The sequence below is a fragment of the Limulus polyphemus genome, unplaced genomic scaffold (genome assembly GCF_000517525.1).
Source record: "Limulus polyphemus unplaced genomic scaffold, Limulus_polyphemus-2.1.2 Scaffold112, whole genome shotgun sequence".
Taxonomy (NCBI): Eukaryota; Metazoa; Arthropoda; class Merostomata; order Xiphosura; family Limulidae; genus Limulus; species Limulus polyphemus.
The window spans coordinates 332,243-346,474 of NW_013665722.1; the positions used below are offsets into that span (position 1 = coordinate 332,243).

Here is a 14,232-nt window from a genome sequence, read left to right on the forward strand (position 1 = left end):
TATGTAACTCAATCCCACAAAGTATAAAAGTGGGTAAAACAATGGATGTGTCCCTATGTGTAGAGTGGCTGTGGTGTGATGGACTTAGTAATTCAGCTACATCCAAAACCCATGCCGCTGGGAACCGACATCCATGCAGGGGTAGAATGAGGATCATACCGTCTTCATATCAAGTTCAAGAGACCAGAGGGAACCTAGAGCCACTTCGACTCCTGAGCATGACATGTGGTAGCTTTGATCTATCGATCCAGGGACCCGACATCCAGTATTGAAAGGATGTCTATATAATATAAATGAACTCCCCCAACAAAGAAACTGACTGGAACCATATGAAAAGCAATAACATCCTCAGAATAAGATGCATGTAGAACATGGGTGGTACAGTCCAGAACGGGCAAGTTTATGAAGCAATTACATTGCAAAGTTATTCACATACAAGTGATCATGTGAAACACTCCATCTCAACAGTGAGCATTGTGAAGCCATGGAAAATAAAGCGCAAGTCAACATGGCTGTACAATGCAGATTTCAAGTTAAAGAATACATGGTTGAGCACCACTCACCACAAAGTGGGATCCATATAATGAGAAAATGAAGCAAGGACCCCTGGAAAGAAAAGTATGAATATAAACTTACCCAATTAAAGTTGCACTGAAGTTTGAAGAATGGCCACAGGTGGAATACGAAAACCTAACAAATAAAAAACCGTGATATGGTGTGAATAATGGGAGACGAATGTATTAGGTGGAGACCACATGCCCGACTGTAGGATTTCCTCCAATACCCAATGAATGTGAGATTCGAGGGAAATTGTGAGGTATCAAATCTGATGAGAAGACACCTGGAACAAATTCCAGGAGGAAGAAGACAAGGAAGAATAAACCAATTGAATAAAAGTCGAACGAGGAAGAAAGCCAGGGGATAGAGAGTTGGGAACAGGTACCATAGAAGGAAACCATGTAGGTAATATATCAAGGAAGAGTATGGACCGGACATAGAAGTCTATCAGGATCGGGATGAAGGTAGAAATAAGGGAAATAGGAGAAAAAAAGGATTTACCTTCCCTAGCCACCGAGGTAGGGTGGTAATGCATATGTGAAACATCAATGGCAAACAAATCAGACCTTTGATGTCCACAGGCTAAGAGGAGAAGGAAATACATTTTAAGGCAAAGGTGAAACACGGAACATGAGGAAAGTGGTTCAAATGGAGGTAAAGTGAGGGAATGAAGGACCACATTAATATCCCAGTCTAGAAGAGTATGGCATCTGGGGGGGGGGGGGAGGACAAATCCGGAATGAATGCACTAACATAGTAAGGATAGGGGAAGCAAAACCTCGATGATCTCAGGAAAAACAAAAGGTATGGGATAAGGCAGCCTGATAAACTGAGAGCAAGGAGACTGAAGACACCTGTCTGAAAAGCCATGTGAGAAACTCTGCAGCTCAAGCCACAGTAGGTCAGTCAAAGGGAAATTCCCGAGTCGCAGACCAACTGCAGAACACTTTCCACTTGTACTGATACACCTCCATTGAAGAAGGATGTATGGAACGAGATGAAAGGAAAGCTATTTGATGGGAGAAACCTGATCTCCTTGCCATGGACCAGATAAAAGTCAGGCACAAAGATGAAGAATGTGCATGGCTGGATGTAGAACCAGTGACTGAAGTTGTCAAAGAAGGGAGGGAGACAAAGGAAGAGGTACTGAAAGGAAAAGTTGCAGCTGTTGTAATCATGGAATCCACAATTGAGATGGCCAATAAGGAGCGATCAGAAAGACTCAACATGGAGTGGTATGGATGAGAGAGAGCACCTGATGAAAGAATCAAAGAGGAGGATAAATATTAAGGAATTTTTGGGACAAATCCTGGCTGAAGGCATTGACAGCCAGAGCCCAAGGATGAGGTACCAGGGACCAAAAGAGGGGTAACTTGTAGTTGATGTATGTGGCAAATGCATCTATGTGGGGAAAACCCCACTGATTGCAAAGCCACCGGAAAACAAAGGGATCTAAAGACCACTCCGTTGGATATATTTGGTTGGGATGGAAAAGATAGATCCACTGTGTGATGAAAAGTACCTGGAACGTGACATGCTATGAGATAAATGTGGTGTGTGTAGGCCCAATAGAGTAGATCCAATATCTGAAAACACAGATATCTTGACGAGTGCCCCTTGGTAATTGATGTGTGCTACCACCATAGAATTCTCAGAATGAATCATCACCAGACAATGTTTAACGAGAGGAAAGAAGTGATTCAAAGCCCGACAGACCACAAGAAGCTCGAAAGCATTGATATGCAAAGACTTTTCATCTACGGACCAACAACCCGAAGCCTCCTGGTGATTGACCCTTGCAACCCAGCCCTGAAGGGATGCTTCTGTGAAAAGATGTAAATCCAGACAAAGAGGAGGAAGTGGGATGCCCATCGATATTTGGGCCTTGTCCAACCAGCAATGCAGATCAGCCATCAGGGTAGGAGGAAGAGTAATGGGAGCTGACAAGGGATGCTGAGCAAGGTTCCATTGATCATGATGAGCCCCCAAAAGATATAGAACTTCGTGAGCAGAAGGTGAGTGAGTTGAAAGGGCATGGTGAACTAACAGTTCCATGTAATGAAGTTATTGAGAAGAAGGTTGGGCTCAATTGAGATGAGTGTCCAAAAGGACACCCAAGTGGATGAGGTATTGGGTAGGTCGAAGGAAGGACTTCTCCAATTTGATTAACCAGCCCGGTTGGCCCACTCCAGTTCAGAATGAGCCAGAAGAAGCCAGTCGTCATACAAACATACAGTTGGCCTGAGATTCTTTGTTTGTAATCATTGTTGTTTATAAGCAGCTAATATAATTTTTTATCCTATTTATAGCTCACTTCAAAGGCTAGATAAATTACAGTTGTTTTGGAAAATTCTATTCTACTGACTAATATACTTTTTATGTTCTAAAATACATACCTGAAAGCTAAATTAATTCTTTTTCTGGAACCCAAATTTGATAGACTCAATGAGGCTTAGCAAGAACATATATACTTAAGTGCAAAAACTGCTTTGATATTTTGTATGAGTATTAAACATAGTTTTATACATATATATATATATTTTAACAAAAGTAACTAAAATGTAAAAATTAGTAACTTCTTTGGTTATGTAACAAAACTTAAATAAAATTTAAAATTTCACAAGTTCAGTTGATGGGTGAGGCAACCTTAACGTATGTACATGACTGTAACTTGATCTTTTGTTTAAGTAAGTGCTATAAGAAACATCTAAATGGGCTACTGCAGTGACCTATGCTTTTCACACATAGTTGGGTCCTAAAGTACAGTAATAAAACTATATAAATAAATGTCTCTGACAGTCTCCAGTCATCCTAGAAAAACAAAAGGTATTATTCACTTTACTTCACATTAGGCAACTTTTTTCAGTGTACATTGATGACTTTGCTACAGTTAGTGTTATGATAAATATAATATGAAACAAATTTAGAGTTTTACCAAAGAAAACTTTTGGTATTCATTTAACAGGTTTTAGAAGTTATGCAAATGAAATATGAAAACTGTAAGATGAAAATAAGTACTTTTATTCTTAACATGAAAATCACTTTTCACTCAGACTGGCTCAGTGAATGCTTCATAAATTCACATACAGATCTTTAGTAAAAATATTTTATTAACAAATCTGAATATTTTTTTGTACAAAATACTTATAATGTTTACTAAAATCTTGCAGAAGGTAAATTTAATACAATCAGAGTTGTAGTATGTATAGTTTCATGGTTACAAGGTAGATTAAACTGACTGAGCATGTATACAAATAGTTAATAACATAAAATATTCTATTAAATCAAAATTATTAATAAGAGTGTTTACAATCAAACACTGTTTGAAATAGACTGTACATGTGAAAAGTGTATGACACTTGACAGTAATTAAACTACAATGATAACACTATATCAGTATTATAACTATCATAACTACAAACAACACTGATAAATATAATTCTATAAACATGCAGTAAGTGTACTGAAGTCTTCCATGGCAAATTGGAACATCAACAATTTTTACATATTTCTTTCTAAGAAAAACTACTAGCTAAGGAACAAGAAAATTTTAAAATTCATATCAACCAGCATATGAACATCTTTGCTTTCTTTGTCTTATTTTTGGCATATCTTTGACTTGCACTGCTCTGTGGATACTTCTTATTTACAAATGTACAAGGTAAGTTTAAATATAAAAAGTTTTATCTGTGCTTCATCTTTTTTTCTTGATATACAAATGAAAAATATTAAAGCAGAATCTGTATAATGCATGTTAATAATCAGACTAGAAATGACTACCATAAAACTTTTACCTTAACATTGTCCTAATGGAATCGGAAGAGGTTGGTCACAAAATAAGTCAATAAATGACTAAATACTTTTTTCATGATGTTCAACTAAGGTAAACAATTCAATAATATATACAAGAACCTCGTCTCTCTAAAAATTTGATTAATGAAATTTGCACCATATCATCTGCATTTGTGTTAAACATATGGTTGTAGTAAGTGTACAAGTAAGATGAAAGCAATACACCGAGAAAGATGAAGTATGGTCTAGAAATCCACATACAGTATAAATGTTTTTGCAATTTAATCAAATCTTTATATAAAAATTACAACTTTTTCCAATATTAGCATATCTGATATAAATTATTAATCTAAAATTATAGCCACCATTTTGTTTATATGAATTGTAAGTATGGTGTATGTATATGTTATGGGGAATGTGCATATATATTGAGAATTTGCATATTCTTTGATTATTATCAATAATAACAAATATCATTGAAGAATGCATAAAATTTAAGAGCTTATGAAACAATTTTGCACATTTTCCAGATAATATACATAATTACTGCTGGATAATGTGCACATTAACTGGTTTATTTGCAAAACTTAATTATTCAACAGGAAATACACACATTTATTAAATATACACAGTCACTATAACTGTGTAACATATACATATAATTTTTCTTGGTACATACAGTGTATAAACTAGTGTATGCATTGTCTTGAAACAACCAGATGATGTAATAAATCTAAAAAAAATTTGTATTAAACAATGATTAGGCTAATACACATGCACATACAGATATTCCCCAACATGACTATTTTTATTTAGCATCACTAAAACATTTATTAATTTTAAAACGAGTCTCTTCATTACATTCTTTAAAAAATATGTAAATAACTTTTATTTATTTATTCACCTAAATGGTGTAATAACTGCATCTTGTAGACTTACATTATAGAAGAAGTCAATACACATGGCTACTTCTACACTTCCAATCCACTCTCTTGACCCTACAAAAGAATCTGGTTTATCTCCCATTGTCTTCAAGGCCTTCTGGATCTCTTGGATAGTTGGTACTGGTCCAGTTTTTCTCTCATCAGTACAAAAAATAATAAAACTATCACTAAAAGGCACTTTCAAAAATCAAAATTTTCATTCGTATGAGAACAAATAATGTTTACTTAATCAGTAAGTAAAATAAGTACTCATATTTGAGGTTTCAAGTTAGTAGTTTTTCATTACTATCAGTTCTGCAGGCATTACCATGTAGGCTTTAATCTACCAGTGACTGATTGGATTTACCACTCAGTATGTGAATACCACTCATCCAGTGTTTATGAATTTTCTTGTGTAACTTATCTTCATGTGTTAATAAACAGTTCCCAGAATTACTCAACAAGTTATTACTGAGATAGTCAAGGCTATTGTCTTGGTTTATTCTTATTTCGTTTACTCTCGTTTAGTCCACTATAATGTAATCATATATCAAAATAAACGTTTTAGATTTTTTCAGTAAACTTGGTATGCCACTTTATTGTAAGTGAGAAAACTTTAAAGTGGTATAATTTCTTGATAACAAGCTAGGTTTATTTTATGTGATATATTTGTAGTGTATATGTACACGAACATAAAAATATTGATGTGTGAATTTTTTTAAATCTATTGCATCATATTGTAAACAGTATAAATAAAAAAATACTTTGTTTTTAAAATTGTACCCAAGTGATTTTTGTATTTAAATCTTATTCAATATTTTACAACCTGATAATTGTATGTTTTTCATTTCTCCCATTTCATCTACTCCAGTTTAGTCTATTGCCAATGGGAGTAGATGAACTGGGATGTTACCATTGTCTCAGTGACCTAGTCAGACATTTTATGGAACAAGATTGTCACTCCACATATCTTAGCTAAAACTATTCTGCATGTGCATAAAAAATAAATGTTTTATAAATGAATAATTTGTATAGACACTTAAGTTTAAGTTCAAAATTTAAAATGCATTTTTCTCTTTTCCATACAACCAAAAGTCAGTTTCCTATAACCGTCCAGAAAACAAGTACTATTTTCAGTTAATAAAGTTTATATTTAAAGTGTCATATCTTAGTAAAAATTTAAATTTATAAACAATCCAAAAGATATTTTTTTGTAAATTAACAAGTCACTTAAAACAAAAGCTTAATTTCTGATAAAATTAACCATTATATGGTAGCAACTTTAAAACATAGCAACATCTCACTACTAAACAGATCACAAAAACAATTGTGTTGTTTCTATAATATTGCATAAGAATCCTTAAAAGCTAAACTAGTACCACACAGATTTCTGCTCCTTACCTCAGGAAATTCCTTAAATGAAGCATTAATATTTTGTTCATGATGAACCCAAGAACATATAGTCTGGAGTGTCCTGTACCCACAACCCCAGCCCTAAAAGTGATAAACTTAAAATTGAGATAATAAAACTTATCAGCAAATCTATACAAAATGAATATGTGCTATTTTTTTAATAAGTTATCTGAAATATTTTTGAAACCATTAAATAACTTACGTTCACTTATACTAGTCTCTAAGTCAACATTTAATTCACTGCATAAGTTGAACAGTAAGTTGGCAATTTTAAAATTACAGAACAATTCTTTCATTTCTGCATCATATACAGAACTTATAACTCAAGTTTAGGAAACCTGTAACATCTATAGTTCCTGATTGCTTTCCATTGTTGCTGCAATATTTTTGCATGGAGTATTCTTAACCAGCTGAAACTTTGATTTCTATGTTTGACATATTGTATTTCAATCCTGGGAACAATGACTGGATTCATACTACTACTACTACTGTTAGGCAAAGTACATCTGCTTGGCTTTGTAGTGGTATGACACTTTCTGATTGGTTTGGTTTTATGACAACCAATTACAATGTAAACTATCAACATGTGACCATAAGCTATTTCATTACATTTTCACATGATAAAGGAATAGTATTCCCATAGAATATGCCTTTTATACTCTTTCTTTCCCTTAAAGCTTCCATCATTATTTCCACTACTGTTTATATGATAACTCATTGCAGCAAATACAAAGAATCAGACATTTCAGTGATCTGTCATGCACTTACTGGAATTTGCTAATCAAATAATTGTTGGATTTATTAATCAGTTATATTCAAGTACTCGATTATTATTATCATTATTATTATAAGACATCAATAGTTGGAATAATCAAAAATAGTAATAATTAGAGACACTAATTTTGTGATTCATAATACTAATCAATTAAGCTGAACAACTCTGAATTAATCAAAAATAATAATGAGAAACCATAGTAGCAATATTTTGATTACTTGTATAGTTTAAATAGAATCACTAATTAAGATTAGTTGATCATTTTCATGACACTGATTGATTTAATTAATTTTGATTAATCCATTATTTTCTGTGACACTAATCAACGTAATCAATTCATCTAGTTAACAGTCCAGTTCTAATAGAGTTACATAAGATAGTTGGTGTCGATGGATAATGAAAGAGGAAGCTAAACAGAAAGTTCTCTGTGGAAAAATGGGCTAGTACAAGGTAAAGATAATAAATAAATAAATGGGTACCAAAGTCAGTAGATTCATGGAAAATTTCACAATTTATCAAATGGCTTTCAAAATCCACTAATTTAACAGCATCATTACTTAGAGATTATGTCCAAAACAAAAAAGCTTTTTTCATGTTTGTTTTTTTCCAAAAATTACAGGCTTATCACAGCAGGAAAAATTCCAGCAGCTCTAAAGAAATGTAGAAAAGAAAACTTTACAAAAGTAGGAGACAAGTGAGACAAATACCAAGAAAAATATGTTCACAAATGATGATTGAAGACAGTTCAGGTCTTCAGAATCAATAGTAAATAACTTCTTGTTGAAAGCCCTAAAGTTGATGGCTTTGTTGTGGTCAAGAATGGTAGTAATAATCACTCTGCTGGAAAGACAACCATCAAGAACAATGTCTTCTTCAAAGATAATTTCATAAAAAACTCAAACTGACTGAGTAGCTTCACTGAATCCTTTATTTAACTAGATAATCATAGTATTCAAGACAAAAATAACCAACATTGCTGTTTTTATTTTCACTTTAAGTTCTCCAGTGCAGAGCTATACTTGATAAATGATGTTAATTATTTTTGCACATTACTTTCAGGGCCATAACTTCCACTGAAACAAATAAGGGCAATTGCTTTGTCTGAAATTTTGCTGACCACAGCATTAGATCTTTTATGTTTGTTTATTTTTATTTCACTAATAAAAAGAAAACTTATTTTCATTATAAAGGTTTTACAAAATGTCTACATGTAAAATGATAAATAATTACTATAAACTTCTGAGAGGATTTGTCCCCTCGACCCTCATCATATGTATGTGTGGAAAAACCTACTTAATGTTTTTGTCACACTTTATTCTTTAAAGGTTTAAACTTATAAAGGAAACCTATTTAGATATACTCCAATTAAACAGTATTTCAGTTTGACAATTATTTTGCAAAAATCTTAGATATTGTCCTTATCACACAAGTTACTAAACTCTTAATTTACTTAAAATTACTCATAAATTACTTAAAGCATACTGGTACCTAACTAAATCACTTACTTTAGTAAATGTGCCAATACTTAATAGCTAAAGATGTCTATTTAATGTTAGCTTAAAATACTTAAGACTTACAAATGCTCATTTGAATACATACATATATATGTAGAACAAGATGACCTGAAGCTAATTCATAAATATTAGTACAATACATAATTTTTTCTTTTATTTCTAATTAACTCTTAAATTGAATTAAAATTCATACCTACAAGAAAAAATTTAGTTAAAAATTACTATTAGTCATTAAACCCATAAAACTTTTGCAGACATACCCCAAGTCTTCCATACTGACCATGACTCTCATAAAATCTGATCTCTTGTCATGCCTTCACTGTCCAAAGTGCAAATCTTAGTCATTTTATGTTCAAGAAGTCTAAACCTCATTTATATCATGCATTATGATCATTGAAAAATCATATGGAGGGTAGTATCTCTCTCTCTTAACATTTATATTTTATGGTTAACACTGAATGAAAATGCAAGCATTTATATACCAGTTATAAATTGTAGTATTGTTGCTGTAGCAAAGAAATGTATTCTTTTATTGACTATTTATAAATTTTCAAAATTTCTGAAAGTGCACTAAAGCCATGCTTGTAATATAATGTATATTTCTGTTTTTTCATTCAAGCACATCAAACATTAGTCTTCATACTGTGAGCTTTAATTCTTCAAAATGAACAGAATTCACCATTTAACTTCAGTAAATAATAATAATAATAAATTAACAGAGTGGGGGTCATGCCACTAAATTCCACTATACATGCACAGTAACATAATGCATTCATACTTTTGCATGAGATTACATAAACAACTGATAAAGAACCAAATCTTATTTTTGATAATCAATTAACTTTGGCATCTCTGATTTTCCTACATGATACCATAAAAATACTCCTTGAAACAGTTACAACCTACAAATGATGTTTTTGTGTATTTTTACCAAATAACTGCCAGGAGGCTAGTAATTTACTCCATAAAAAGAGCATTTTATTTTTAAAACTGTTAATAAGGAATTAAAATAGTGATTTCATAACATAAAATATTCAGCTAAAACGGTTTACAAATTTTGTATTATAGCAAGAAATTAAATAGTCTTTTCCCACAAAAACAAGAGTGGAACGATTAAATTATCAACTATTAAACTTAAAAGTACAAATATAATAATTATTATTATATTATTAACATAATTAAGTATCCATACTTATTAATACGTTGTTGAATTCTCGTTAATTCCATTTCAGTCTTTCCTATTTCACAACGTTTTCTTATTTTTATTGTTAGTGCAGCTTAAAAAACAAAACAGAAACATAATCCTAATTGTTGTACTTACTATTAATACGCTAGATATTTAAAATTATAAGTTATTATAACACACTAGTTCAGTTGTAATATTAAGTGACAGTAACTCGAAAAAATTGTAATTGTAAAATCAAGTATTCTTGCGTTTGCTATAGACTTAAGTACATAAGTAATAAGTTATAAAATCGCCATGTTATATATATATATATATATACATATTTCGTGAAAATGATGTTTCGAATTAGCACCCTTCCTCAAATCGTAGAGCTTAGAAGTTAAAGTTGAAGCCTTCGTTTACTTCTTGTTCTAGTAGTACTAAGTACATCACTTGTCGCCTACCCTGTCATCGACACCATCACAGTTATAATGGTAGTACTTATATATTCCTCTGACCAAAGAAATTTTTTCTGCAAAATCAGGAAAATTTAGACACAAATGCACATTATCAATTAACTCCATTTAGAATGCGAGAGAAAACTGGTTTAAAAGTTAGACACCCCAAGTTGCCAAAGCTAATAAACTACGTTACCACATTGCGAAAAAAAAGGAGCTTTTTTGAATAAAATGTAACTGAAACAAGTAATCGATAAAAAAAATAATTTTAAGTGCTTTGCTGTTAGCAACACATGTATGATTTAATTAATTATTTATATTGTTAAAGAGTGATTTTTTTAATTAAAAAGACCTACTGCAAAATATATTTTTTCATCACAAAAAAGCACGCACGTACGCAGGGGGTTTAGGCCGAACCCCTATTTTTGTGATGTAAAAAATTATGGTTATATAGTTATAGCGCAACTGCTTATAGTCGTATGCCCCAAACCCCCTTAGTACTAGCATGCTGACTTTGCTTCGTGCAATATGTGTTGGATTCAGTAGTGTAGTGGTGTGGAAATGCACGAGAACGGCGTTCCCTCACTATTTCAAACGAATTAGACCTTACAAATCTCAAACTTCGTTTTGCATTTTACGTTTTGTGGGTTTTAATGACGTTTTTGGGTTTCGTACCACTACTTCGCCCTCTAAAAATGGATCATCACCAAATTTTGCATGAAAATTTATTGGGTCCATGGGGAGATAAATATAAATATTCAATTTTTACATTTTGCGGATTTTATGGGCGTTTTTGTGTTTTATGATACTACTTCGCCTCCTGTAGATGGATCTTCACCAAATTTGGTATTGGGGTTCATTGTGTCCATGGGGAGGTACTTACAAATTTTAAGTTTTCCATTTTGCGTTTTGCAGTTTTATAGCCTTCTGTACAGATCCCCTGTGGCCCAACGGTATGTCTGTGGACTTACACCGCTAGAAACCGGGCAGAGCACAGATAGCCCATTGTGTAGCTTTGTGCTTAACTTCAAATAACAGCCTCCTGTAGATGGATCTTCATCCAATTTGGTACGAAGATTCATGGCATCCTTGTGGACGTTTATACGTTTCCTACCACTACTTCGCTCTTGTAAATGGATCCTCAGCAAATTTGGTATGTAGGTTTATTTTTGGTCGTTGTGCAGGTACATGCAAATTTTCCCTTTTGTATTATTTTTTGCGATTTTTATGGTAGGTTTTCCGTTTCGTATCACTACTTCACCCCTGTAGATGGATCTTCACCAAATTTGGTGTATAGGTTTGTTGGGTCTTTGCGCAGATACATACAAGATTTCAGTTTTGTATTTTTCGATTTTGCCGTTTTTATGGGCGTTTTAGCGTGTTTTACCACTACTTCGCCTCCTGTAGATGGATCCTCTCCAAATTGGCTATATAGGTTCATTGAGACAATGGGGAGATACATACAAATTTTCAGTTCTGAATCTTGCAGTTTGCAGTTTTTTATGGGCGTTTTTGCGCACTACGGATAAACAAGGAAGAAAAAACTGATTTTCCAAAGATAACGTTAAAAAAGTTTTTTTTTATAACACTTCTAATTGACGAAGTTATCTCCAAGAAAATCGAAACTATAATCAGGAAATCTGAACTGCCGATTAGGGTTATACAACGGTGAGGTCCAACCCTCAAAAGTCAACTTTCAAAACCTTATTACCATACTTTACGATGTAATAAAGCCAATTGTTTTACAAAAATGTGTTTACAATCTAAAGATTAGTGTCTTGTCTCCAATGTTGTTTACCACTTTACATGTAACATATGCCATCATATGTACATAGGAGAAACCGGAAGAACCTTACACACAAGGATAGTAGAACGTGTTGACGTTCTTTATAAACGACAACATGAAAAAAGCGCAGTAGCAGATCATTTTTTAACTAATCATGGACTTGAAACCACCATTCTCCGTACAAATCCTCACCAAAATCACCAAGTAAACTGACAAAAAATTCAAAGAAGCTCTTCTCATCGTCAAACTACGACCACAGATGAATAGGGACAAATTATGGCGTCTATAATTTTAATTATTTTATTTTTATCCTATCTTTTTTGTTATTTCACTCTGTAACATTGATAGAACTTTGTTTACTACAGATAGCAGTTAATCGTTTCAACAATAAGCATTACTATTGATATTTTAAAACACGCTGTACCAACGAACGTTGTGGATTCAAATAGAATTTATCATTTAAACCATTTGAAGCTTTGCACTGTCATTTTCGGTTTGTGTTTTAGTCAACGTTTCTGAAAAAGGTGTAAAGCAAAACGTTGAGTGTCTAATTAATTAAAAACAACATTTTGTTGTTATAAGGCCATTTGTTTCTAGTATTAATACAATTTGTTTTGCAATGTCAAAGATTGCTGGATTGTTCCTAAAGCAGCCTTGTTTTTCACATAGTCAATTACATGTAGAATGTTCAAGAGTTGGATCTCATCAAACCTGTTTATATTGTCAGAAGAAGAAATAATAGCCAATGTGGTATCTCAAGAACCCTTAATTTAGATTTTGTAATTATTATTTTGAAAATCAAAGACTTAAACAAAAATTAAAATGTTATGAAAATTGAATTTTTTAAATAATTGTTCTTAAAAGTAATTGCATTGTGATTTTAAATACCTATTTCAAGTAATTTGGACAATGCGCAAGGAACAGGTAATTCAACTAGTAGTAAATAAAAGGCAAGGAGTACTTTTATAATTATGCTAAGGCCAATATTGCGTTCATGACGTAACCATTGGGTGTATTTAATGTTGTATTCAGTGTGTAATGTACCTGATGATGCCAAATTAATGGTAGCTAAACGTCGTTTTATTGTATCTGTTTTTCCCTTTTAGCTGTTTGCAAGTTTTAAACATTTATTGGTCCACCACCGGTAGGACAGCGGTAAGTCTACGGATTTACAACGCTAAAAAAAGGGGTTAGATTCTCCTCGGTGGACACAGCAAATAGCTCAATGTGACTTTGCTATAAAAACACACACACACCTTTAAATGCTACTTGAGTGTCAAAAAGGAGGAGTAGCAGGTGCTCAAATATTACATATACACGTATCTATGGTATTTGATTATTCCAAACCACAAAAAAAACTGTTATTTTAATAGGAAAAAATTACCACTTAAGTATGGAATTAGGAAAGAACTGTTACGACAGCGGAGGTCACGTGACGCTAGTAACACGTCATATTCTCGAAGCTTCGTGAATACTCGGGAGGTTACTAGATTCGGTATTCTTTTATATATAAGACGGTCAAGACGTGACGACAACAATGTAATGAATGTGTAATTGAACTGTGGACAGAGAGAGAGAGAGATATTGTTGAGTCGAGCACGTGAGGCGTTTGTTGTGAATTATAGCGTTTGTTATAGCGTGAAAATTAAGTGTATTGCAAAGTTGTATTCAGAAAGAATAAACCAGTTTTATTTAAGAAAGGACTTGTGTCGCTAAAGTTTCATCGAAAAGAATTTTTACGAAAATTAACTAACGAAAGACGTAACAAATTGGTGTCAGAGAGTGGGAACGAAAAAAAAGGGAAACGAGAAGCGGCAAATCAAAGTACAGCTTAGCAGATTTGATGGC

General features: G+C 32.8%; 1 protein-coding gene across 2 annotated transcripts in view; it reads right to left on the reverse strand.

Annotated features, from left to right (window-relative positions):
• The window catches only part of LOC106471408 (ufm1-specific protease 1-like), a 31,968-nt gene extending 21,107 nt beyond the window's left edge, over positions 1-10,861 (reverse strand). The window contains exons 1-4 of one of the 2 annotated variants that reach the window (XM_022400878.1): positions 10,168-10,278; positions 8,169-8,301; positions 6,675-6,767; positions 5,290-5,430 (exon numbers count right to left, since the gene is read on the reverse strand). In XM_022400878.1, the coding sequence (XP_022256586.1) occupies positions 5,290-5,430; positions 6,675-6,767; positions 8,169-8,301; positions 10,168-10,202 (402 nt within the window). In that variant the 5' untranslated portion in view covers positions 10,203-10,278. Of the gene's footprint in view, positions 1-5,289; positions 5,431-6,674; positions 6,768-8,168; positions 8,302-10,167; positions 10,279-10,604 lie in introns of those variants that run through there. The other variant, XM_022400881.1, reaches the window with a different exon arrangement.
• Between the last annotated feature and the right edge of the window lie 3,371 nt (positions 10,862-14,232).